The sequence below is a fragment of the Loxodonta africana genome, chromosome 22 (assembly GCF_030014295.1).
Source record: "Loxodonta africana isolate mLoxAfr1 chromosome 22, mLoxAfr1.hap2, whole genome shotgun sequence".
Classification (NCBI taxonomy): domain Eukaryota; kingdom Metazoa; phylum Chordata; class Mammalia; order Proboscidea; family Elephantidae; genus Loxodonta; species Loxodonta africana.
In genome coordinates this window covers 34,520,415-34,545,085 of record NC_087363.1, presented here as the reverse complement: position 1 = coordinate 34,545,085, position 24,671 = coordinate 34,520,415, and the positions used below count along the sequence as shown (strand labels likewise).

The following is a 24,671-nucleotide window of genomic DNA, read 5'->3' as shown; positions in this document are numbered from 1 at the left end:
TTTTAGTTTCTGGGAAGTGTCTGCAGGAGAACAGAGGTGTTTGGCCCTTTTAAAAAGCACTAATCTATTTTTTTTTTTAATCTTTACTGTTTAAGACCCTTCAAAGGCTCTCCATTCTTTACAGATAAATTTTGAATTCCAAAGCATATGGCATATGAAGCTCTCTACGAGTTGGCTCTTGCCTACCTTTCCAGGTGCATCTACAATGGTTTCATTATCCATCTGACATTCCTGACATACAAAACTACCATCAGATAACACACCATGCTGTTTGCATGTTAATGACCATGAGTTCTCTCCCCACGCTATTCTGTTAGGCAAACTCCTGCTCTTTCAAGAGTGAGCTCAGAGTCAACATCTCTGTGAAGCTTCCCTAAAACCCTGGGGCTTGTATACCAGTTGCCGTGGAGTCAACTCTGACTCATGGGAAGCCTATGTGTGCCATAGTAGAACTGTGCTCCAACAGGTTTTTCAATGGCTGATTTTTCAGAAATAGATTGCCAAGACTTTCTTCCAAGGTGCCTATGGGCTGGATTTGAACTGCCAATATTTTGGTTAGCCGCCGAGACTGTTAAAAGTTTGCAATACCCAGGGGCTCCTAGGTTTGCATATACCTCTGTAAATCACATTGAATTGTGTCTTCCCCACAAGATTTCCCAAGTTGGGAATGTAACAAAGAGTAAGGCTGTGAGGAATGTTGGTTCAATGAATAAAGTATAGTTGAAACTGAGTCAGGGAGAAGATGTCCTTATGACTGTTCTGTCAAAAATATCTGTTGACCACTTATTATGTGCCAGATAGACATTAAACTAGAGTGGTTGAATGAAGGAAAATTTCCTGGTCAGCTTTCCCCTCCTTCGCTGTCTTTGCTTGTTTTGTGCTACTAAATCTTAGTTTCAGACCATTATATAAGATGATCTTGGGAGGATGAATTTAACAAGCGTAACTGAATGCGTTTACTCTCCAGGAGGAAGAAGTCACTTTGTGGGTGGGCCTCAAGAGCCTAGACCAGAGAAGCAGACTTAATGAGTGCTCTCAGGGATTCTCACTGCCACCATTAGGGCCATCCTACTTCAAAAGGTTGGGGTATGTCAGTTTGTGCTTTATCCCACTCTTCCAATTATGGAAAAAACAACACAGAATTTATATGCTTACATAATGATGAACTAGTTTCCCTAAGTCAGCCCCTCTGGAGAAGGTCTAGCTTATGATATTTGGTATATTTCTCTCTTCTTTATAGTATTCTTTTGCATCAATTTTTTTTAGTTCTGTGTTTTCACCTTCTGCTTGTTGTTGTTGTTAGGTGCTGTCAAGTCGGTTCCGACTCACAGCGACCCTATGCACAACAGAACAAAACACTGCCTGGTCCTGCGCCACCCCTACAATCGTTGTTATGCTTGAGCTCATTGTTGCAGCCACTGTGTCAATCCACCTCATTGAGGGTCTTCCTCTTTTCTGCTGACCCTGTACTTTGCTAAGCATGATGTCCTTCTCCGGGGACTGATCCCTCCTGACAATACGTCCAAAGTATGTAGGATGCAGTCTCACCATTCTTGCTTCTAAGGAGCATTCTGGTTGTACTTCTTCCAAGACAGATTTGTTTGTTCTTTTGGCAGTCCGTGGTATGTCAATATTCTTTGCCAACACCACAATTCAAAGGTGTCAACTCTCCTTCGGTCTTCCATGTTCATTGTCCAGCTTTCACATGCATATGATGCCACTGAAAATACCATGGCTGGGGTCAGGCACACCTTAGTCTTCAGGGTGACATCTTTGCTCTTCAATACTTTGAAGAGGTCCTTTGCAGCAGATTTACTCAATGCAGTGCATCTTTTGATTTCTTGACTGCTGCTTCCATGGCTGTTGATTGTGGATCCAAGTAAAATGAAATCTTTGACAACTTCAGTCTTTTCTCCATTTATCATGATGTGAGGATTTTTGTTTTGTTTATGTTGAGGTGCAATCCATACTGAAGGCTGTGGTCTTTGATCTTCATCAGTAAGTGCTTCAAGTCCTTTTCACTTTCAGCAAGCAAGGCTGTTATCTGCATAATGCAGGTTGTTAAAGAGTCTTCCTCCAATCCTGATGCCCCATTCTTCTTTATATAGTCCAGCTTCTTGTATTATTTGCTCAGCATACAGATTGAATAGGTATGGCAAAAGCATGCAACCCTGATAAACACCTTTCCTGACTTTAAACCACTCAGTATCCCCTTGTTCTGTCCAAACAACTGCCTCTTGACCTATATAAAGGTTCCTCATTAGCCCAATTAAATGTTCTGGAATTCTCATTCTTTGCAATGTTATCCATAATTTGTTGTGATCCACACAGTCGAATGCCTTTGCATAGTCAATAAATCAGAGGTAAACATCGTTCTGGTATTCTCTGCTTTCAGCCAGGATCCATCTGACATCAGCAATGATATCCCTGGTTCCACGTCCTCTTCTGAATCTGGCCTGAATTTCTGGCAGTTCCCTGTCGATATACTGCTAGTTTGGAAATTTTATACTTTTTTTTTTTTTTAATTCTTTTAGTGGTTAACCTAGAAATTCAGTATGCATACTTAACTTTTAAAAAGGCTAAATTTAATCACTTCCTTTATTCTTCTCCTAGACAATACAGGGAAACCCTGGTGGCCTAGTGGTTAAGTGCTACAGCTGCTAACTGAGAGGTCAGCAGTTCAAATCCACCAGGCGCTCCTTGGAAACTCCATGGGGCAGTTTTACTCTGTCCTATAGGGTCTCTATGAGTCGGAATTGACTCATTGGCAATGGGTTTTAGACAATTCAGGGACTTTGGGACACTTTAACTCCATTTACCCCTCTCCTGACTTTTTTGCTATTATTAACTGTGAATTTTAGTTCTATCCTTATTATTTTATTGTCTATTATGATTATTTTTACTGTTTTATAAGTAAATATTTAAATACTTATAATTTCTATTAAAATATTCAATTATTAAATATTAAATGATTATGCTTACCCATCTGTTTACCACTCTCTTTGTTCTTTATTACGGCTTTCATCTCAGACCTTCAATCTGGGATCACGTTTTTTGCTTGAAAAACATATTTTAAGATTCATTTGGTGGCGGTCTGCTGGTGGTAAACTCAATTTTACTTTCCTGAAACTGTTTTTATTTTATCCTTGTTGTTGAAAGATACTTTAATTGGGTATAGAATTCTAGGTTGGTATTTATTTTCTACTAGGAGTCCCTACGTGACACAAAAGATTAGGTGCTCGACTGAAAGGTTCACAGTTTGAACCCACTTGGAGGTGCCTCAGAAGACAGGCCTGGAAATCTGCTTCCAAAAGGTCACAGCCTTGATAACCCTATGGAGCAGTTCTAATCTGCACACATGGGGTTGCCATAAGTTAGAATCAATTCTATGGCAACTAACAACAGCATATTAAAAATATAATTCCACTGTCTTCTGGATTCTATTATTCTGTTGGAAAGTCAGCTGTTAATCTGCTACTTCTTTGAAAGTAATGTCATTTCTTCTCTAACTGCTTTTAAGATCACCCCTTTTCCATGGTATTTTTCAGGTTCACCATCAGACTTCTATGTATGCATTTCTTGTGCCTGGCATTCTCTGGGCTTTTTGTATCTGTGCATTGGCATCTTTGGCCAGTTTTAGAAAACTCTCAGCCATTATTTCTTCAAATATTGCCTTTGTTCCATTGTCCTTCCTCTCATTATGGAGCTCTGACTAAGTATTATTAATCCTTCTGACTCTATCCTCCATGTGTCTCTTTTAAAAAATTGTTGTAAAAATATATGTAGCACAACATTTCCCAATTCAACATTTTTCAGGGGTACAGTTTAGTGATATCGATTAATCATGTTGTGCAACCATTACCTTTTATCAATGCCAAATTTCCCATCATCATAAACATAAACTCACTGCATCCCAAACAATGGCTCCCCCCCCCAACTCTTGGTAACCACTAATAAACCTTGGTCTCTACACACTTGCCTATTCTTGTCATTTCATATAAGTGAGATCATATAGCATTTGTCCTTTCGTGATTGACTTAATTTCACTCAGCATATTTCCAAGGTTCATCCAAGTTGTAGCATGTATCAGGACTTCATTTCTCTTTATGGCTGAACAGTATTTCATTGTATGCATGTGCACATTTTGTTTATCAATTCATGCATTGATGGACATTTAGGTCATCTCCACCTTCTGGCTATTGTAGAGAGTGCCGGAGTGAACATTGGTGTATATGTGTCTGTCACTGCTTTCAAGTCCCTTGGGTATATACATAGGAGTGGAATTGTTAGGTCATATTCTCCATGTCCTTTAACCTCTCCTTTATATTAAAAAAATATATTTTCCTCTTTGCATTGCATGCTGGGCAATTTCTTTGGAACAAAATCTTCCAATTCACTAATTTTATCTTTTTCTTTGTCTAATGTGATTTCACACACCCCATTGTGCTTTAATTTTAATTATTAAATATGTGTTACATTCCTGGTAGTTCTATTTGGTCCTTTCCCAAATATTCTTGGCCATTCTTTATAGTTTTCTATTTTCTGATGATTTTGCAAACCTTATACTTTATGTCTTTAAACAGAATAAGCATAGATATTTTATACTATTTGCCTAATAATTCCAGTATGCGAGACTTCTGTTATTTTATTTCTCTTATCAGTGATTATTTCCATTGGTACTTGCCCAAGGTGCTTTTTTTTTGGTGGATTTTTTGTTTTAACTGTGAGCTGCTTATTTTCCCTGGGAAATTATTTGTAGGGATTTTTTCGAGGTTTAGGATAAGAATGTATTGCTTTAGAGAATTTGCACTTGCTTTTGCCAGGTATCTGAGGGCACTATCAGTGTGGAAGACTTTAAACTAAATTCACAATTAAAAAAATAAAAACAAAAACTTTTTTTTTTTTTTACTCCCTTGGTATGTGAATTTGGGCTGAAATTCCATTTGAGGGCTTATTTGTGATAATACTTCTCAAGGACGTATGGACCTTCCATCCCAGTAATTTGCTCAGTGCCAAGGCAAGCTTCCTTGCAGTCCTCTGAGGTGAGAGATGTAGGGCATGCTTATTTCTTGTATACTATTAGGCAGAGGGTATAGCTCTCTGGAGTACCAGCTTTATGTGGAGAATGATTCTAATTAGATTTCCCATCTTGAATGACTTTTTGTAATCTGTAAGCCTGGAAAATTGAAGCTAAGATTTTACAGGTTTGACATACGCACTGGTTTTCTGCATTCACTTAAAACCCCAAACCAAACCCACTGCCATCAAGTCAATTCTGACTCATAGTGACCCTGTAGGACAGAATAGAATTGCCCCATAGAGTGTCCAAGGCTGTAAATCTTTATGGAAGCAGACTGCCACATCTTTCTCCCATGGAGTGGCTGGTGGGTTCAAACTGCTTACCTTTCAGTTAGCAGTTGAGGGCTTAACCACTGGACCACCAGGGCTCCTTGCATTCACTTACTGAGGCATAATTTACACACCATAAAATGCACTCATTGTGAGTACAACTTAATGATTTTTAGTAATTTTAGAGTCGTGTAGCCATTGGTGCAAACCATTACTCCAAAAATGTACCCTGTGCTTATTGCAGTCTGTCCCCACTTCTACTCCCAGCCCTGTGCAACTACTGATCTGCTTTATGTCCCTGTAGATACACCTTTTATAGAAATTTCACATAAATAGAATCATATAGTATATAGTCTTTGGGTCTGGCTTCTTTCACTCAGCATGTTTCTGAAGTTCACCCACATGTATCAATAACTCATTCCTTTTTATTGCTGAATAGTATTCCATTGTATTGCTATATCACATTTTGTTTACCCATCACCAGTTGATAGATATTTAAATTACTTCCAGTTTGAGCTATTTATGAATAATGCTGCTGTGAATATTCATGTACAAGTCTGTGTAACCATGTTTTCATTTCACTTGAGTAAGTACTTAGGGGTGATTGGCTGGACTGTACGGTAAGTCTATGTTTAGCTTTTTAAGAAACTTTCAAACTATTTTCCAAAGTTGTTCTATGATTTTACATTCATTCACTCCAGCAATGTATTAAGATTCCAGTTTCTCTACATAATTGTCAACAACTGATACTGTCATTCTTTTTAAACACTGCCATTCTAGTGGGTGGTAGTGGTATATCATTCTGGTTTTAATTTGATTTTCCATAATGATGATGATGTTGAACATTTTTTCATGTGCTTACTAGCCATTCACATATCTTCTTTGGTGAAATGTCTACTCAAATGTCTCCATTTTTAATTGGATTGTCTTCTTATAAAAGCATTGTAAAAATTATTTGTACATTTTTCTCCCTTTCTATCTGGAACCTTCTGTTGTGTCTCTGGTCAGAATGGTCAGTGGTGGCAGCTGGGCATTATCTAGTTCTTCTGTTCTCTGGGCTAGATCAGGCCATTGTTCATGTGGGCTGTTAGTCTTGTGGCCTAGTTTCTTTTTTGAGTCTTTGGTGTCCTTCATTCTTTTTTGTTTCAGAGAAGTAAAGATCAATAGTTCTATCTTAGACGGCCATTCGCAAGCTTTTAAGACCCTAGACACTACTTGCCAAAGTAGGATGTAGAACATTATCTTTATGGACTATGTTCTGCTAATTGACTTAGTTGTCCCATGAGACTATGGTCCCAAGCTTCAACAGTAAACCAATCCTGCGAGGTGTTTGGTTTTGGCTAGGAAGTATCTGTAATTGTGCCCCTTATGTGGCTTATTATATATATATGAATATATATGCAATGCACATAAGCATGTATAGACATGTGCCTACATATACACCTATACTTGCCCACGCATATGGTCACATATGCCTTCTGCCTCAGGCTGGGTTCTCTAGAGAAGCAAAACCAGTAAAGTGTATACAGAGAGAGATTTACATCAAGGAAATGGCTCATGCAGTTATAGAGGTTGCAATGTCCCAACTCCATGGGTCAGGAAAGAGACCTTCTGATTCACAGAGCCACAGGGGCTGGCAAACCCAAGACTGGTAGGCCAGAGAGCAGAGCCGTTGCTCACAGGCTGTGAAGATTGACGAATCCCAAGATTGGGCAAGCAAGACCACAGGTAAGCTGCTAGTTCAAGTCCCAGGAACTGAAGGTCAGACAAACAGGAGCCAGCTGCAGGATCTAGAACAAGCAAAAAGCCCAAGAGCTCTGTCTGAAAATCCATCCATGCTCTGTGCAGGGCACATGCATGGGGGTAATCACATATCACATCTCAACAGGGAAGAGATCACAACATTATACAATTACCAAAGACACTGAGAATCATGGCCCAGCCAAGTTGATGCACAATCTTAACCATTACAGTCCACCCCTTGTCAGTTTGGCCCCTGTACACTTCTCCTTAAAACATACATAATCTCTGAATAAAGACAATTATAAAGTCATACTTGGGCCTAACATGATACAACACATATAATCCAAAATAAGATAGCCCTGTTTACATCTTATATTTTGTAAGGGAAGAAAACAAAAATATTTGATGCGCACATACAAAGTAGAGATACTCAACAATTACAGTTCTCGTTTCTGCAACTAGTCATGTGGCGGTAACTGGTATTTAGAACTATCTTCTTCCACCACCCATTCCGTATTCCCTTTGCCCTCAGCAAGCACCTCAGCTGGTCGTGGCTCTTTGTCTGGTGGGATGACCCAAACTTTCATTCCTGAAGGGTCTGGGCCATTAGTAGTCATGTCAGAATTGGGTTACTATAGTTTTCCATTGATTTTAATCAGGGCACGGCAGTACTAAGATATGTCCTAGGGGATTTGCATACTAAACATACTCTTCTTTAACTCCATTATGTAATATTAATCCGATTTTCACTTGTAATCAGGATCAATCATACCAGCCAGTATGGTAAGTCCCTTCTTTGCCTGTTGATCTAGAGGAATAAGGAGCCCAAAGCGGCCAGGTGGCATTCTTAGCTTCTAGTTTAGTGGAATCAGTGATGTGTCTCCAGATGGGAACATTCCTCCCTTTGGAACTAAGACCTCTAGGCCCGCAGAGTGAACGATCACGGGAACAGGAAGCAAAATCTTGTGAGGGGGTCACTAGGGGTAACAATGAGTGGTGCTATTTGCATTTCCATGCCTTGATTTGTGGACCCACGAATCCTGGCTATGGGAGGATACAGCACCGTATATTGGATGCTGATTTAGAGCATATACAGCCTCTTGGAGAACACTGCCCCTACTCTGCAAGGTATTGCCACCTAGCTGACACTGCAATTGTGTCTTTAAGAGGCCATTTCATTGTTCCATCAAGCCAACTGTTTCAGGATGATGAGGACCATGGTAAGACCAGTGAATTCCATGAGCTTGGGCCCACTGCTACACTTCATTTGCTGTGACGTGAGTCCTTTGATCAAGGCAATGCTGTGTGGGATACCAAGATGGTGGATAAGGCATTCTGTAAGCCCACAGATGGTAGTTTTGGCAGAATTTTGTGCAGGGAAGACAAATCCATATCCAGAGTAAGTGTCTATTCCAGTAAGAACAAAATGCTGTCCTTTCTGTGAAGGAAGCAGTCCAATGTAATCAACTTGCCACCAGGTTGCTGGCTGATTACCTTGAGGAATGGTGCCGCATCAGGGACTCAGTGTTGGTCTCTGATGCTGGCACATTGGGCATGCAGCAGTGGCTGTAGCCAAGTGGCTCAGCAGTGGCTGTAGGTGAGTGGAAGTGGAAGTCTATATTGCTGGGCCCATGCATAACCTCCATCTCTGCTACCATGGCCACTTTTTCCATGAGCCCATTGAGCAATGATGGGAGTAGCTGGGGAAAGAGGATGACTGGTTTCCACAGAATGTGTCATCCTATCCAATTGATTGTTAAAATCCTCCTCTGCTGAGGTCACCCTTTGGTGAGCATTCACATTCAAATATCCTTACTTCTTTGGCTCATTCAGAGAGGTCCACCCACATACCTCTTCCCCATAAATCCTTGTCTCCAATTTTCCAATCATGTTCCTTCCAAGTCCCTGACCATCCAGCCAAACCATTAATCACAGCCCATGAATCAGTACACATTACACATCTGGCTATTTCTCCTTCCAAGCAAAGTGAACAACCAGGTACACTGCTCGAAGTTCTGCCCATTGGGAGGATTCCCCTTCACCATTGTCCTTCAGGGAGGTCCCAGAAAGGAGCTGTAATGCTGCTGCTGTCCACTTCTCAGTGGTGCCTGCATATTGCGTGGAACCATCTGTAAACCTAGCCTGAGTTTTTTCTTCTTCAATCAACTAATCATAAGGAACTCCCTATGAGGCCATAGGTGCAGACTGGGAGATGGAAAGTAATGTGACAGGAGTGGAGACCATGGGCATTTGGGCCACTTCCTCATGCAACTTACTTGTGTCTTTAGGTCCTGCTCAGGCTGGATCTCATATGTATCACTTCCATTTAATGCCAGAGTGCTGCTGTGCACATCCAACTTTATGACTCTGTGGATCAGACAACACCCAGTTGGCAGCTGGGTTCACGATGGGCAGCTCAGGTTGCATGGTGACTTGGTGTCCCATTGTTAAACGTTCAGGCTCTACTAATGCTCGGCAACAAGCCAAAAGCTGTTTCTCAAAAGGAGAGTAGTTATCTGCAGAAGATGGCAAGCCTAAGGGTTTGCACAGTGATTCACCAAGATGGGTTTGCCAAAGATCCCAAACAGCATCTTTATCTTCCACAGACATGTCAAGCACCATTGGATCAGGTGGATCATATAGCCGGAGAGGCAGAGTGGCTTGCACAGCAGCTTGAACCTGTTGCAGAGCCTTCTCTTGTTCTGGGCCCAACTCAAAACTAGCAGCTTTCTGAGTCATTTGATAAATAGGCTGGAGTAGCACACCCAAATGAAGAATATGCTCCCTACAAAATCCAAAGAGGCCCATTAGGCATTGTGTCTCCTTTTTAGTTACGGGAGGAGCCAGATGCAATAACTTTTCCTTCACTTAAGAAGGAATATCTACACATGTTCCAGACCACTGGCCCCCTAGAAATTTCACTGAGATGGAAGGTGCCTGAATTTTTGTGGGATTAATTTCTCACTCTCTAGCACACAAATGTTTTACCAATAAGTCCAGAGTCATTGACACTTCTTCCTTACTAGGTCCAGTCAGCATAATGTCATCAATGTTATGGTCCAGTGTGATGTCTTGTGGAAGGGAAAGGTGATCAAGTTCCCTGTGGACTAAATTATGACCTAGGGCTGGAGAGTTGATGTAGCTCTGAGGTAGGCAACTGAAGGTGTATTGCTAGCCTTGCCAGCCAAAGGCAAACTGCTTCTGATGGTCCTTTGAGACAGGTATGGAGAAAAAGGCATTAATCAAACATTTAGGCCAGCTCAATAGCTGCATACTAGGTACCAGGAGATATATGAATTTGCTAAAGCAATGAGATCACTTTGGAACAGCAGCTGCAATTGGAGTCACCAACTGGTTAAGTTTAGGATAATATGCTGTCATTCTCCAAGATCCATCTGTTTTCTGCACAGGCCAAATAGGTGAGTTGAATGGGGATGTGGTGGGAATCACCACCCCTGTATCCTTCAAGTCCTTGATGGTGGCAGTAATCTCTGCCATCCCTCCGGGAATGCTGTATTGCTTTTGGTTTACTATTTTCCTAGGTAGGAGCAATTCTAATGGCTTCTACTTGGCTTTTCCTACCATATTAGTCCTTACTTCACTCATCAGTGATCCAATGTGGGGGTTCTGCCAGTTGCTGAGTGTATCTATTCCAATTATGCATTCTGGAACTGAGGAAATCACTACAGGATGGGTTCGGGGACCCACTGATGTGAGCTAAGACTCCATTAATAACATGAACTCCATATGCCCCTATTGCTGACTGGTGAGCCACAGTGATGTTTTGGGTCTCCTGGAATTAGTGTCAGTTCAGAGCCAGTATCCAGTATTCCCTGAAAAGTCTGATTATTTCCTTTTCCCCAATGAACAGTCACTCTTGTAAAAGGCCGTAGATCCCTTTGGAGAAGGCTGGGAGAAAGATAAACAGTATAAGATTTGGCAGTGTATTGGAGTCCTTCCTCAAGGGGACCTGGCCTCCCATTCAATCAAGGGGTTATGGGTCTGTAAGCTTGCTCAAGTCTGGGAATTGACTGAGGGGTCAGGACTCTCTATTTTGGCTATTTGAGTTAGACTGCTGTTCACTTGACCTAGAATTCATATGCTTGTACAGATCAAGTAAATATCTAGTAGATTTCCTACCTATTTCACTCCTAGGACACCATGACTAAGTAGCCAACACCATAAGTCCATACGAGTCAGAATATTCTGATTACTGCTTTGACTCTTTTGTCCATTATGGTAACCACGCCCACCTTGTCTTTGTAGTTTGAGTCCCAGCACTTGGCCCTTACCACCAAGGGCTCCGATCAGCCCCATTACAGTTAAGTGTCTTAATTCAGTTAGGGCAGTTCCTACTGTCAAATCTGACTTACATAAAATAGCAATCACGGCAGTCTTCAAGGATGCTGCAGCTCCCTTCACAAATTGTTCCTCACCATTGTGGTAGAAGGTATGTCCTCTGGGCACTCCATATGTGGGCCTATGGGTCTGGTACTTCCATTTGATTTAGTGTAGGCCACTGTGTAATCCATGCTTCAGCAACCCAACCAAATAAACTATTAGATCCTTTCCTAACTGCTCCAGCTGAAACTTTGAATGAAGAATCTGTGCTTAGTGAGCCCATATCAATAAACTCAGACTGATCCATCTTTATGTTCCTTGCATCATTATCTCACACCCTTAATAGTCATTCCCAGGTTTCTGTTTGTACATATTAGAAAAGCCAAACAGTTCTTTCATAGTGTAGTGTACCTCCTCCTGGGTTACACTTTGTACTTCACCTACTGGGGCTCACTGGAACTTAAGTCTAGTTATAGGTCTAGAAGCCAAAATCGGTGGGGAAAGGTTTTGAGAACATTCAGCATTGTCTTGTAAAGCATCTGCCTCTGGCAATGTCCCAGGCAATGACTCAAAGTTGCTTTAGATGCAGCTAGGTTAATCTCATTAGATGGGAGTGGAGGGGCTAATGGTTCTGTTGGCAGGAAGGACTCAGTGGAATTTAGCAGATCAGTGTCTCCAGCTTCCTGATATCTGCCCATATGTCCCCATTCAGGATCCCATTTCTTCCCAATCAATGCCCTCACTTTAACTTCTGACACTTCTCGAGTTTGGCAGTTGAGTTGGCCTTGGAATTCAGTCACATTTACAATAAGACTCTGGGTTTGGTTTTTGGCAACATCAGCTCTGCTACAATAAGAAATAAGGCTTTCTTTCAAGGCACAAGTGGAAACTTTGAGGTTGTTTATGCAGCGCTTGAGCTCTGTCTCTGAAGCCCTGAGCTCATTTCTTTCTTTCACCAATTTGTCTAGTGAAGGAAGGACCAACCAACAAGCTTCCTTATACTTCTCATTATGATAAAATTTTAGAAAGGTATACATGCAATCACCCAGAGCCTTGTCTTTCACCAATACCTGATCTATTGGTGGTGATATTTTGAGTATTTGAATTACCACCTCATGACAAGGATTAGTAGTGCCCTCTTTACTACTGGAAGCAGAACCATTAACATCTTAAAAGACTAACCTGACTATAGAACCAATTTTAGAAAGTTCATCCCTACAATTTTGTTTCTCTAGAAACACTTTTGGTACCAAATGCCTTAGCCTGGTTCTCTAGAGGAGCAAAATCAGTAAAGCATATAAATATATATACATAGAGAGAGATTTATACCAAGGAAATGGTTTTAAAGGCTATAATGTCCCAACTCCATGGGTCAGTGTCCTGGATTAAATTGTGTCCCCCCCCCCAAAATATATGTCAAGTTCTTTAAGCCATGATTCTCAGTATTGTGTGGTTGTCCTCCATTCTGTGATTGTAATTTATGTTAAAGAGGATTAGGGCAGGATTGTAACACCCTTCCTAAGGTCACATCCCTGATCCAATGTAAAGGGAGTTTCCCTAGGGTGTGGCCTGCACTACCTTTTATCTTATAAGAGATAAAAGGAAAGGGAAGTAAGCGGAGATTGGGAACCTCATAGCACCAGGAGCAGAGCATGTCCTTTGGTTCCTCTGCAGAGAAGCTCCTAGTCCAGGGAAAGATCGACGAGAAGGACCTTCCTCCAGAGCCGATATACAGAGAAAGCCTTCTTCTGGAGCTGACGCCCTGAATTTGGACTTCTACCCTACTAGACTGTGAAAAAATAAATTTCTCTTTGTTAAAGCCATCCATGTGTGGTATTCCTGTTATAGAAGCACTAGATAACTAAGACAGTCAGGAAAGAGGCTTCTCCTGATTCACATAGACACAGGGGCTGGCAAACCCAAGGAGGGCAGGCTGGAGAGCAGGGCTGTTGCTCACAGGCTGTGAAGACTGACGAATCCCAAGATTGGCAGGCAAACCAGAGGTAAGCTGCTAGCTGAAGTCCCAAGAAACAGAGATCAGACAAACAAGAGCCAGTTGCAGGATCCATAACAAGCAAAAAGCCCTAGAGCCCTGCCTGAACGTCCACCTACACTTAATGCGGGCCATGCACCCAAGGAAACTCCCCTTCAACTGATTGGCTACTCACAGCAGATCCCATTACAGGGGTGATCACGTATCAGATCTCAAGGGGAAGTGGTCACAACGTTATATGATTGCCAAAACACTGAGAATCATGGCCTGGCCAAGCTGACACACAATCTTAATCATCACACCTTCCTATGCATATATGCCTACCTATGTAAACACATACATACATTTTTATTATTCTTGTTGCAAAATTGTTTGTAAAAAAAAAAAAAATGTTATAGCATTTACCAAATTTTCCCTTATTCTTGCTTACTTCTGGGTGTTTTCATTTACTTTGGACAAGTTGTGCAGACTTCATCCATATTGGGTATTGCCTTTCCCATCACCGAAAATAACAAGTGTCTACTATTTACAGGGTGGCCATGAGTCAGAATCGACTCAATGGCAACAGGTTTTCGTTTGGTTTTTACTATCTACAAGGTGATTCCCCCTCCCTTCTCTTCCCATCCCTGGTAGCAATCAAAGAATATTGCTCTCTGTGTGTATATCTATTGTTGACTTTTTATAAAAGTGAAACCATACAGTATCTGTCCTTTTGTGATTGACTTATTTCATTCAGCATAATGTCTTCCAGATTCATCCATGTTGTAAGATATTTCATGGACTCCTCATTATTCTTTGTATTGCATAGTATTCCACTGTATGTACGTGGCACATTTTGTTCATCCATTTATCTGTTGATGGGCATTTAGGTTGTTTCCATCATTTCGCTATTGTGAATAATGCTGCAATGAACATGGGCGTGCATATGTCTATTTGTGTCAGTGCTTGTATTTCTAGAATATATATACCTAGGCATGGGATTGCTAGATCATAAAATATTTCTATTTCTAGCTTATTTTCCGTAGTGGCTGTGCCATTTGGCAATCTCACACGCAATGTGTAAGAGTTCCAATCCTCCCACAACCTCACCAGAATTTGCCGTTTTCTGTTTTTTTTGATCATTGCCATTTTTAATGGGGAGAGATGGTATCTCATGGTAGTTTTGATTTGCATGTAATGTATTTGTTGTCTGCCTGAATATCCTCTTTGGTGAAGTGTCTGTCCATGTCTTTTGCCCATCTTTTGACGGGACTATTTCTCGTTTTGTTGTTGAGTTTGGTCCTAGGCTTTTATTTCTTGGGCAGTTTTTGATGACATCTTCAATCTCTTCTTTTGTAACAGGTCTGTTTAAATTTTTTACCTCTGTTTGTGTTAATTTGGGTAGGTAGTGTGTTTCTAGGAACTTCTCCATTTCATCTAGGTTTCCAAATTTGTTGGAGTATAATTTTTTCTCTGTTGGATTGGTTGTAATATCACCAATTTCATTTCTTAATTTGGTTACCTGCCTCTTCTTCTTCTTCTTTTTTTTTTCTGTCTATTTAGCCAGTAGATTATCTGTTTTATTGATCCTTTCAAAGAGCCAGCTTTTGGTTTTGTTGTTTCAATTGTTTTTCTATTTTCAATTATGTTTATTTCTGCCCTGATCTTTATTATTTCTCTTCTTCTGGTTGTTTTTGGCTTCTTTTGTTCTTCCTTTTCCATTTGTTCAAGTTGTTGGTTTAAGTTAATGATTTTGGATCTCCTTTTTTTATTGTCCTTTAGATGAAAGTTTACAGAGCAAATTAGTTTCTCATTAAACAATTAATACACTTAATGTTTTGTGACATTCATTCCCAACCCCATGACATGTCAACATTCTCCCCTTCTCGACCTTCGGTTCTCCATTTGTCCAGCTTTTCTGTCCACTTCTGCCTTCTTGTCTTTGACCCTGGGCTGGTGTGCCCACTAAGTCTCATATATATGGTTGAGCTAAGTGTATTATTGTTTGTTTTATGGGCCTATCAAATCTTTGGCTGAAGGGTGAACCGCTGGAGTGACTTCAGTACTGAGTTAAAAGGGTGTCCGGAGGCCATACTCTTGGAGTTTCCCCATTCTCTGTCAGATCAGTAAGTCTGGTCTTTTTTTTGTGTGTGTGTGAGTTAGAATTTTGTTCTACATTTTTTTCCAGCTCTGTCTGGGTGCCTCTATTGTGATCCCTGTTGAGCAGTGGTGGTAGCCAGGCACCATCTAGTTGTGCTTGACAGAGTCTGGCAGAGGCTGTGATAGTTGTGTTCCATTAGTCCATTGGACTAATCTTTCCTTTGTGTCTTTGGTTTTCTTCATTTTCGCTTGCTCCAGTTGGGGTGGGACCAGTATCTTAGATGGCCGTTCACAAGCTTTTGAGACCCCAGACGCTACTCACTAAAGTAAGATGTAGAACATTTTCCGATGTTCCCTGAAACCATGGTCCCCAGCTGTCAGCCCAGTAACTCAATCCCTATGGGAGTTTGGATGTATCTATGAAACTTCTATGATTTTACCTTGGTCAAGTTGTGCTGGCTTCCCCAAAATTGTGTAGTGTGTTACCCTTCAACAAAATTACCACTTATCTATTGTCTAGTTAGTGTTTTTCCCTTCCACAACTCCCCTCCCTTGTAGCCATCAAAGATTGTTTCTTTTTGTATGTAAACCTTTTCATGAGTTTTTATAATAGTGGTCTCATACAGTATTCGTCCTTTTATTGTTGACTTATTTTGTTCAGCATAATACCCTCCAGATTCATCCACGTTGTGAGTTGTTTCTCAGATTCATCATTTCTTTATTGTTGTATAGTATTTCATTGCGTGTATGTACCATAGTTTGTTTATCCATTTGTCTGTTGATGGGCATTTAGGTTGTTTCCATCTTTTTGCTGTTGTGAATAATGCTGCAATGAACATGGGTGTGCATATGTCTATTCATGTGATGGCCCTTATTTCTCTAGGATATATTCCAAGGAGTGGGATTACTGGATTGTATGGTCTTTCTATTTCTAGCTTTTTAAGAAGTGCCACATTGTTTTCCAAAATGGTTGTACCATTTTGCGTTGCAACCAGCAGTGCATAAGAGTTCCAAGCTCCCCACAGCCTCCCCAACATTTATTATTTTCTGTTTTTTTTTGGTCTCCTGCCAGTAATGTTGGGGTGAGATGGTATCTCATTGTAGTTTCGATTTGCATTTCTCAATGGCTAGTGATCTTGAGCATTTCCTCGTGTGTTTGTCAGCCACCTGAATGTCTCTTTTGGTGAAATATCTGTTCATATCCTTTGCCCATTTTTTAACTGGATTATTTGTCTTTTTGTTGTAGAGGTGTTGAAATTCCTTATAGATTTTAGAGATTAGACCTTTGTCGGATATGTCACAGTCAGATTTTTTTTCCCAGTCTGTAGGTTCTCTTTTTACTCTTTTGGTGAAGTCTTTTGATGGGCATAAGTGTTTAATTTTTAGGAGATCCCAGTAATCTAGCTTATCTTCTGGAGTTTATGTATCATTAGTTATGGTTTGTATCCTATTTATGCTGTGTAGTAGGGCCTCTAGCATTGATTCTATGTTTTCTTCCATGATTTTTATAGTTTTTGGTTTTATATTTAGGTCTTTGATCCATTTTGAATTAGTTTTTGTGTATGGTGTGATGTGTGGGTCCTGTTTCATTTTTTTACAGACATCAAGTTTTGCCACACCATTTGTTAAAAGGACACTCTTTACCTCATTTAATAGACTTTGGGTCTTTGTCAAAGATCAGGTAACTATAGGTGGATGGGTTTACATCTGGGTTCTCGATTCTCTTCCCTTGGTCAACGTGTCTGTTGTACCAGTAGCAGGCTGTTTTGACTACTGTAGCTGTATAGTAGATTCTGAGGTCAAGTAGTGCAAGTCTCCTGCTTTAGTCTTCCTCTTCAATAGTGCTTTATTTATCTGTGGCCTCTTTCCTTTCTATATAAAGTTAATGATAAGTTTTTCCAACTCTTTAAAGAATGCAGTTGGTATTCAGATCGGGATTGCACTGTATTTGTAGATTGCTTTGGGTAGAATTGACATTTTCACAATGTTAAGCCTACATATTCATGAGCATGGTATGTTTTTTCATTTATGTAGGTCTCTTTTGGCAGTTTGAATCCACCAGCCACTCCTTGGAAACCCTATTGGGCAGTCCTACTCTGTCCTATAGGGTTGCTATGAGTCGGAATTGACAGCAATGGGTTTTGGCTTCTTGCAGTAGTGTTTTGTAGTTTTCTTTGCATAGGTCTTTTATGTCCCTGGTTAGACTTATTCCTAAGTATTTTATTTTTTTAGAGGCTATTATAAATGCTATTGCTTTCCTGATTTCCTTTTCATAGTTCTCTTTACTGGTGTGTAGGAATCCAACTGATTTTTGTATGTTTATCTTGTTTCCTGGTACTCTGCTGACTCTATTAGTTCCAGTAATTTTCTTGTGGAGTCTTTAGGGTTTTCTATGTATAGTATCATATCATCCATGAATAGGGATAGTTTTACTTCTTCCTTACCAATTCGGATGCCCTTTATTTCTTTTTCTTGTCTTATTACTCTAGCTAGGACTTCTAGCACAAAGTTAAAAAGGAGTGATGATAAAGGGTATCCTTGCTTGTTCTTGTTCTCGGGGGGAATTTTTCAGCCTCTCTCTTTTGGAATGATGTTGGCTGTTGGTTTTGTATAGATGCCCTTTGTTATGTTGAGGAATTTCTCTTCTATTCCTATTCTATAGAGAGTTTTTTAAAATCAGGAATGGGTGTTGGACTTCATCGCATGTGTTTTCTGTGTCTGTTGAGATGACCATGTGAATCTTTTGTTTTATTTATGTGGTGGATTATGTCGATTGATCTTCTAATGTTGAACCATAGTTGCATACCTGGTATGAATCCCATTTGGTCATGGTTTAATTTTTTTTTTTTTTATGTGATGCTGAATTCTATTGGCTAGAATGTTGTTGAGAATTTTTGCATTTATATTCATGAGACATAATGGTCTGTAATTTTCTTTTTTTGTGGTGCCTTTGCCTGGTTTTGGTATCAGGGTTATGTTGGATTCAGAGAATAAATTTAAAAGTGTCCCTTTCTTTTCTATGTTCTGAAATAGTTTGAGTAGTACTGGTGTGAGCTCTTCTCTGAATGTTTGGTAGAATTCTCCAGTGAAGCCATCTGGACCAGGACTTTTTTTTAAATTATCTTTTCAATCTCTTCTCTTGTTATAGTTCTGTTCAGACTTTTCACCCGAGTTTTGTATAAGTTTAGGTAGGTAATGTGTTTCCAGAAATTTGCCCATTTCTTCTAGGTTTTCAAATTTGTTGAAGTACAGTTTTTCATAGTGCTCTGTTATGATCCTTTTTATTTCAGTTGGGTCTGTTGTAATGTCCCCCATTTCTTTTCTTATTTGGGTTCTCTGCTTACTCTCCTGTTTTTCTATTGTCAATTGCACCAATGAATTGTTGATTTTGTTGATGCTTTCAAAGAGCCGACTTTTTGCTTTGTTGATTCTTTCTATTGTTTTTCTATTCAGGATCTTTCTTCTTTTTTAATGTAGGCATTTACTGCTATAAACTTTCCTCTGGGTACTGCTTTTCCTGTATCCTAAATGTTTTGATATGTTGCGCTTTCATTTTCATTTGATTTTAAGGACTTTTAAAGTTCACTTTTGATTTCTTGTTTGACCCAGTACTTTTTTAGTAGTGTATTATGTAGTTTCCATGTGTTTATTCCTTTTTCTTTATTTATCCTGATGTTGCTTTCTAGCTTCATACTGTTATGTTCAGAGAAGATGCTTTGTACTATTCCAATCTTTGTAAATTTTTTGAGACTTGTTTTGTGTCTTACCATTTGGTCTATTCTGGAAAATGATCCATGTGTGTTAGAGAAAAGTCTGTATTGTTCTTATGTTGGGTTAAGTGTTCTATATATGTCCATAGGTCCAAATGGCTTATGGTTTTATGTAAGTTCTCAATATCCTCAGTGGTTTCCTTTTTACATGTTCTGTCTATAATTGAAAGTGATGTGTTGAAGTCCCCTACTATTATTGTGGAGTTGTCTATTTCTTCTTTCATATTAGTTAGTATTTTTTTCATGTATTTTGGTGCATTGCTGTTAGGTGCATAGATATTTATAATTTATAATGTCTTCTTCCTGAATCGACCCTTTTATTATTATGTAATTTCCTTTTTCTCTAGTAATAGCTTTTTCTTTAAAGTCTATCTTATCTGGTATCAGTATGGTCACCCCTGTTCTTTTTCGTTTACTATTGTTGTTGTTGTTGTTAGGTGCTGTTGAGTCGGTTCCAACTCATAGTGACTCTATGTGCAACAGAACGAAACCTTCCCTAGTCCTGTGCCATCCTCACAATTGTTGCGTTTGAGCTTATTGTTGCAGCCACTGTGTCAATCCATCTCATCAAGTGTTTTCCTCTTTTTCACTGACCCTCTACTTTACCGAGCATGATGTCCTTCTCCAGGGACTGATCCCTCCTGATAACATGCCCAAAACATGGGAGACGCAGTATCACCATCCTTACTTCTAAGGGACATTCTGGTTGTACTTCTTCCAAGATAGATTTGTTCGTTCTTTTGGCAGTCCATGGTATATCCAATATTCTTTGCCAATACCACAATTCAAAGGTGTCAATTCTTCTTTGGTCTTCCTTATTCATCACTCAGCTTTTGCATGCGTATGAGGCTACTGAAAACATCATGGCTTGGGTCAGGCACACCTTAGTCTTCGAGGTGACATCTTTGTTTTTCAACACTTTAAAGAGGTCTTTTGCAGCAGATTTGCCTAATGCAATGCATCTTTTGATTTCCTGACTGCTGCTTCCATGGGTGTTGATTGTAGATCTAAGTAAAACGAAATCCTTGACAATTTCAATCTTTTCTCCCATTTATTATGATGTTGCTTATTGGTCCAGTTGTAAGGACTTTTGTTTTCTTTATATTGAGGTGTAATCCATACTGAAGGCTATGGTCTTTGATCTTCATCAGTAAGTACTTCAAGTCCTTTTCACTTTCAGCAAGCAAGGCTATGCCATCTGCATATCACAGGTTGTTAACGAGTCTTCCTCCAATCCCGATTTGTTTACTGGTTGCATGGAAGATTTTTCTCCATTCTTTTATTTTCATTCTGTTTATGTCCTTTTGTCTAAGTTGTGTTTCTTGCAGACATAAAAAGTATGGATTTTTTTTTTTTAAATCTATTTTGCCTCTCTCTGCCTTTTGCATGGAGCATTTAGACCATTTATATGTAGGGTTATTTCTGAAAACAAAGTGTCTACTTCACTTATTTTGCTATTTGTTTTTTGAGTGTTTTGCACCTTCTTTGTTTTCGTGTTCTGATTTTTCTGTTTTTATTTGGGTGCTTTCTTGTGATGAGCCTTTTTGTTATCTTCCCTCTTGTCTTTTGAATGTTTCTTCCTGGTGATTTCTTAGTCATTACCACATACGTTAGATTACAGGACTTACAATTTCAACATTGTTTAATATATGAACAACAGTTAACATACAGCCTTAGTATAATAAATCTATTCCTAATATGCTCCACTCTCTCCTTTTTCAGTTGGCGTGTCTCCATTAACCTCAATATAAAACCTGTATTTTATAATTTTACTCTGTACTTATTTCTTATTGCTCTTGCCTTTCTTTTTGGACTACTCCCTCGAGAAATACTTGCAAAGTTAGTCTGATAGTGATACATTCCCATAGCTTCTGTTTGTTTGGGAATGTTTTGATTTCCCCCTCAGTTTTGAATGACAATTTTGCTAGGTAAAGTACTTTTGGTTGGAAATTGTTTTGGTTCAGTATTTTATATATGTTGCTCCATTGTCTTCTGGCCTCAAGAGTTTCTGGGGAGAAATTTGCACTGATTCCAATGAAAGACCCTTGGTATGTTATACTGCATTTTTCTCTTGCTGCTTTCAGAATTCTCCCCTTGTCCTTGGTTTTCAAGAGTTTTATTAGAATACAGCATGGAGTTTATCTTTTTGTGTCTCTTCTAATTGTGGTTCATGTAGCTTCCTGTATTTGCAGGCTTTATTCTCTATTCACTTCTGGGAAATTCTGATTATCTCTCAGGAAATTGTTTCTGTGCTTTTATTGTTGTCATAGTGCTGGGGTTAACATAATTCTAATGTTAGACTTTTTAATTGAATCTCACATTTCATTTTGGGTTTGTCTGCTTTCCTTTTTTATTTCCTCGAGACAATAATTTCAGTTATTTTGCCTTTTAGTTCACTTATATCTTTTGTCTGTTCGACTCTATTGTTGAGTGTTTCTCTTGCTTTTTCTAATTCAGATGTTATATTCTTCAGTTCCAGTAGTTCTCTTTTTTTTATGTTTTCAATTTCCTTGTTAAGTCTCTCATTTTGTTCCTCCATTTGTTTCTTGATCTCTGCTAGTTTGTTTTCTGTGTGCTTTTTGATTTCTTCAAATATATTTAGCACCATAGTCTGAAAATTATCAATTCTTTGCATTATTTGACCTCGATAAGAGAAATTTCCTTTTCTTCAAGTTTTGCTTTTGATTGTTCTTTCTTCTCTTGTGATTTTTGTGTTTTACTATCTTTTGTTGAATTTAAGCCATTTTGTCATCTTTTTTGGGGGGTTTAAATTTTGTATTCTTTTTATCATGGGAAATTTTTTCTGATTGGGTGCCATGCTGGCATGGTGGCCAAGAGCTTGGCTGCCAACTGAAAGGCCAGGGCCCACACCCACCAGCCACTCCATGGGAAAAACATGTGGCAGACCACCTTTAAAAAGATTCACAGCTCTGGGAACCCCTACTTCACCTATCAAAATATTACAAGTCCTTTAAAATCTACCTCCTTTCATTTATTCAGTGGACATTTATTCATATCAACAAGTGTAAGCTCTAAAGGTTGTCTCTAGGTGCTTTTCCCTATTAATTTTACCAATAAAGATATTATTTCTCTATTCTGCAGTTAGCCTAGTTATAGCTCCACATTAAGGGTAAATCTCATTCTGGGTAAATTGATATATCCCTCCTTTATCCCACTTTTGGGTAATTTCAGCTTTTAATATAATTAGTCAGCTTGGCTCTCCCCCCCCTTGAATTATGTTTCTATTCCAGACAGTCTATCATAGCTTTGGTATTATCTCTTCTGGGCCTGTGACATAAAAAAAAAAAAAAAAATGACATAGCATATAACAAATTAAGGAATATATATTACAGAGAAAATTTCATAATCACAAGTGAGTTTCATAACTGAGGTAGTCATAAATTATGTTGCATAATGTCTTGGTCCTAAAATCATAAAACAACTATTAATATTTGAGTGTCTTTATTATTTTGCTTCATGTTGTGCGAACCGCCAAGAGATAATGGTTTCCATTTGGTAAAAAAAAAATCATTTCTGTTAAAATGTTTGAGGAGCTCTGGTTGCACAGTGGTTAAGCACTCAGCGGTTAACTGAAAGGTTGGTGGTTTGAACCCACCAGCAGCTCTGCAGCAGAAAGACATGGCAATCTGCTTTCATAAAGATTTACAGTCTTGAAAACCCTCTGGGGCAGTTCTGTTCAATCCTGTAGGGTCACTATGAGTTGAAACAACAGCAACAAGTTTTTTTTTTTATTATTATTGAAATGTTTGGTTTGCTTTCATCCCATATTTCATGTTTTTTCTATGCCTTCTCTTTGCTGCCCATCATCTTTCCCATGTTTTTGCCAGCTTGGCGTGGATGCAGATGTGATGAAATAAAGAATTGACATAGTTACCAGCCCAGCCAGCCTCCTTATCTCAGTCTCTTTCTTGTACTCATGGGAGGTGGGGAAGGTAATAGAGGATGATGTTAAGGAGATGGAATGTGCTTGGAAGAGTGAAACCTATTGCCGTGAAGTCAATTCTGACTCATACTGACCCTATAGGATAGAGTAGAACTGCCCCATAGCATTTCCAAGGCTGTAGTCTTTATGGAAGCATCTTTCTCCTGCAGAGCTGCTGGTGGGTTTGAACCACCAACCTTTCAGTTAGCAGCCAAGTGCTTAACCTCTGGGCCAGCAGGGCTGCTTTTAAATCAGCAAATGACTTAATAAAAGAGGAAAGAACAAGGAGTCAGGAAGAATAGGGGAAATATGGAGCATGTTCTGGAGTTGTTTTTACCGACTTTAGTGGAACTGAATCAAAGACTTTCACCAATCCCTACTGATTAGTACAAAACCAGACATATTCAAGAGACAGGAAAAAAAAAATTTCAGATGAGGATTATTTGGTAACACCTCTACAGAAATTTGGTGGGGGAGGCAAAATGAAGAGGATTGGCATAATCTGTGGTATGATCTTATCTATGGTGGCTTTCTCTTCTATTAGCACAGAAAATCACAGTTGGTTGCAAAGTCCCACATTTCATTGACTAAAAGTGGCTAACAGCTTATTCCCATTTCAAAATATTTTACTTGGTACTGTATATAAAGATGTATCACTATTGTTCTTGCATTTCAAGGCACTTGAAAATGCCATAAAAATAATTTTTGCTTCCAACAAATCAATGAACCTTCATTTAATCCAGGAATAAGGAAAAAATTTTGGCTAGTTATACATGCATTTGAACTAGGAAGCAAAAGAAAGGGAGACTATTTCATTTTTACCTGTGCAAACTGCTGAGGAAAATAAAAAGTAGTTATATTTTCTGTTTGCAATCAGTTTCTTACCCAAAACATAAATCTCACTGTTGACTACAGCTGTACTGAATCGGTACTTCGAGTACTTCATGGGTGCCCGCTCTGTCCATTGGTCTTGGCTGGGGTCGTATTGTAACAGTTTATTGCTTAATCGATCAGGTTCTTCATCAGGAAGATCCATCTGTATGAAATAGGGCAGCTGATATAATAGTGTACCATTTAGAGATCTTTGTGAGTGCACAAATGTCACTAATCAAAGCAGACAGCCAAAGAGATAAATAGGGGTTAACCAAAGTGACTCATACTCACAAACACACCAAATCCTATGATTTGGGGTTATAAGTACACTGTCAATACCAGAGGAATTTAGATTCTGTTGTTTTTAACAATGAAGCTGAGGCACTGGGTTATAGCAAACAATTTGTGATCTTAGCAGTGAGATGATACAGCTTTTTTTAAAAAATGAAGCAACAGCAAAGCCTTAAAAATGAAGCTAAGCTCTTTTGAGTTAAAAAAAGAAAGTATAAATCTACTTTACCAAAATTTATAGTTGTGGATATTAATGTTTTTGAGAAATTAATTTTAATAATTTATAAGG

General features: G+C 39.1%; 1 protein-coding gene across 1 annotated transcript in view; it reads right to left on the bottom strand.

The window, feature by feature from the left end:
• KBTBD12 (kelch repeat and BTB domain containing 12) overlaps positions 1 to 24,671 on the bottom strand; it is an 88,158-nt gene that overhangs the window by 40,123 nt on the left and 23,364 nt on the right. Inside the window, exon 4 of the mRNA XM_003409726.4 lies at positions 24,104 to 24,254. Coding sequence (XP_003409774.1) covers positions 24,104 to 24,254 — 151 coding nt within the window. The remainder of the gene's footprint in view (positions 1 to 24,103; positions 24,255 to 24,671) is intronic.